The sequence below is a fragment of the Nematolebias whitei genome, chromosome 11 (genome assembly GCF_014905685.2).
Source record: "Nematolebias whitei isolate Nwh7 chromosome 11, NemWhi1, whole genome shotgun sequence".
Lineage (NCBI taxonomy): Eukaryota > Metazoa > Chordata > Actinopteri > Cyprinodontiformes > Rivulidae > Nematolebias > Nematolebias whitei.
This window is the reverse complement of record NC_056508.1, coordinates 14368625-14370258: the sequence shown is the minus strand read 5'-3', so window position 1 is coordinate 14370258 and position 1634 is coordinate 14368625. Positions and strand designations below refer to the sequence as shown.

The following is a 1634-nucleotide window of genomic DNA, read 5'->3' as shown; positions in this document are numbered from 1 at the left end:
AGTGGTTCCACAATGAGGTAATGGCTAAACCATCCACTTAGGCCACATTATCTACTGAAGTTTTCTTTCTGCACTTATCCTTTTCCCAAATCTTAAATGTCTCCATTTCCATATCATCACTCTATCGTTTCTTAATCCCTTTCATCCCTCCAGTGTGAACTCCTGTAAACTCTTCAGGGTCTGCTGAAGTGGTCGGCTGCTCTTGCTGTGGCGGTACAGTAAAGGTCTTATGTTGTCAAGCATCCAGCTGTAGAAACAAGTGTGTGACTCCACTTAACCTTTCTGCTCGCTTGTATCCCTGTTGAATTATGCCCCCAGAAGGATGTGTGACCGTACAAGTGTTTCTCCTTGTGTGTCGGACCATGTACAGGTGCAGTGAATGCGTCTAAGAGTCATGTGATGGTAGTAGCTTCCAGCGACAGTATGGGATACATAAAAGCAGAGCTGCGACCTGTTAAAATGTTTTGCATCTGAGATGAGTGTAGCTCTCAAAGCTGTAAAAAGAAAGAAAAGTGTAGAGCATCGAGGTCAAAACATCAGTGGAAAGGTCTGGAAGGCAGTAGGAAATTGGCGTCAGGCTGAGAGCCACAAACCTTACCAACCATTTAATGGCTGGTTAAAACGGTAGACATTTAGTCATTTTTTAAGATGTTTTCTCCGTTCTTCTTTCTTTTACAGTGCAAGCGTGGTCGTTGGAGCCCCCAGAGCCAACACGAGGCAGAGCAATGTTACAGAGGGAGGGTCTGTCTTCTACTGTTCATGGAGCCTCGGACAATCCGACTGTCATGCCATCGAATTTGATCTAGAAGGTAAAACTGGTTATTGCTACAAAAACAAACAGCACATTAGAATGTGTTTTTTGAAAAACCCTAAACTTTTTTTTTTTTAAATAAATGCCACAAAAATAGCTGGTTTACAGAATTGTGCAACACATCTGCGTACTTGGCTCTTACACAATATTCATGCCTCTCTTGTTGTAGGAACACAATTGATTGAAACGGTGGTAAATACAAGTTTTGCAGTTCTCAGTATGATAAAATCATCGTAGGTGTATGAAAATCATGCCACACCAGCAAATATGTATATGGTGTGGGCTTCGGGTGCTGATCAGCAACATTATAGAGAAAAACATTCAAGTATTGGAATCAGAGCCTCTCTATCAGTGTGGATAAAAAAAACCCTCAGTGTGGGGTTGAATGTTTTATAATTTACCTTGGTGAATATTTGTGTGAATTATTGCTTTTTGTTTTATTGTAACTGTGCAAGACAATGATGAAGTGCTCAGTCTATAACACTGCTGTGCTGACTCCTGAGCATAAATATTAGTGTAGTAGACATTCCCTAACTCAGAAACTGCACAAACTTTACAATTTGCTCTACATTTTCTGTGGAAAGAAAGGATACATCTTGCCTAACATTTATTTTGCTTTTTTCTATCCAAGTTTGTTGCTTTGTCTTCCTCCTTCTGATCGAGGTTGTGTCTTATGAAAACAGTCTGGTTTAACAAATAAACTTGAGAAAGAACCCCCCCCCCCCCAAAAAAAAAAAAAAAATTGTAAAAAGCATGTTAAATGATAGACAAGATGTATCCTTTCTTTCCATATCTAAATATCTATATCTATATATACCTGTTC

General features: G+C 39.5%; 1 protein-coding gene across 1 annotated transcript in view; it reads left to right on the top strand.

Annotated features, from left to right (window-relative positions):
- Positions 1-362: 362 nt before the first annotated feature.
- Positions 363-1634, top strand: part of itga5 (integrin, alpha 5 (fibronectin receptor, alpha polypeptide)) — a 33052-nt gene continuing 31780 nt past the window's right edge. The window contains exons 1-2 of the mRNA XM_037683809.1: positions 363-370; positions 679-809. Coding sequence (XP_037539737.1) covers positions 363-370; positions 679-809 — 139 coding nt within the window. The remainder of the gene's footprint in view (positions 371-678; positions 810-1634) is intronic.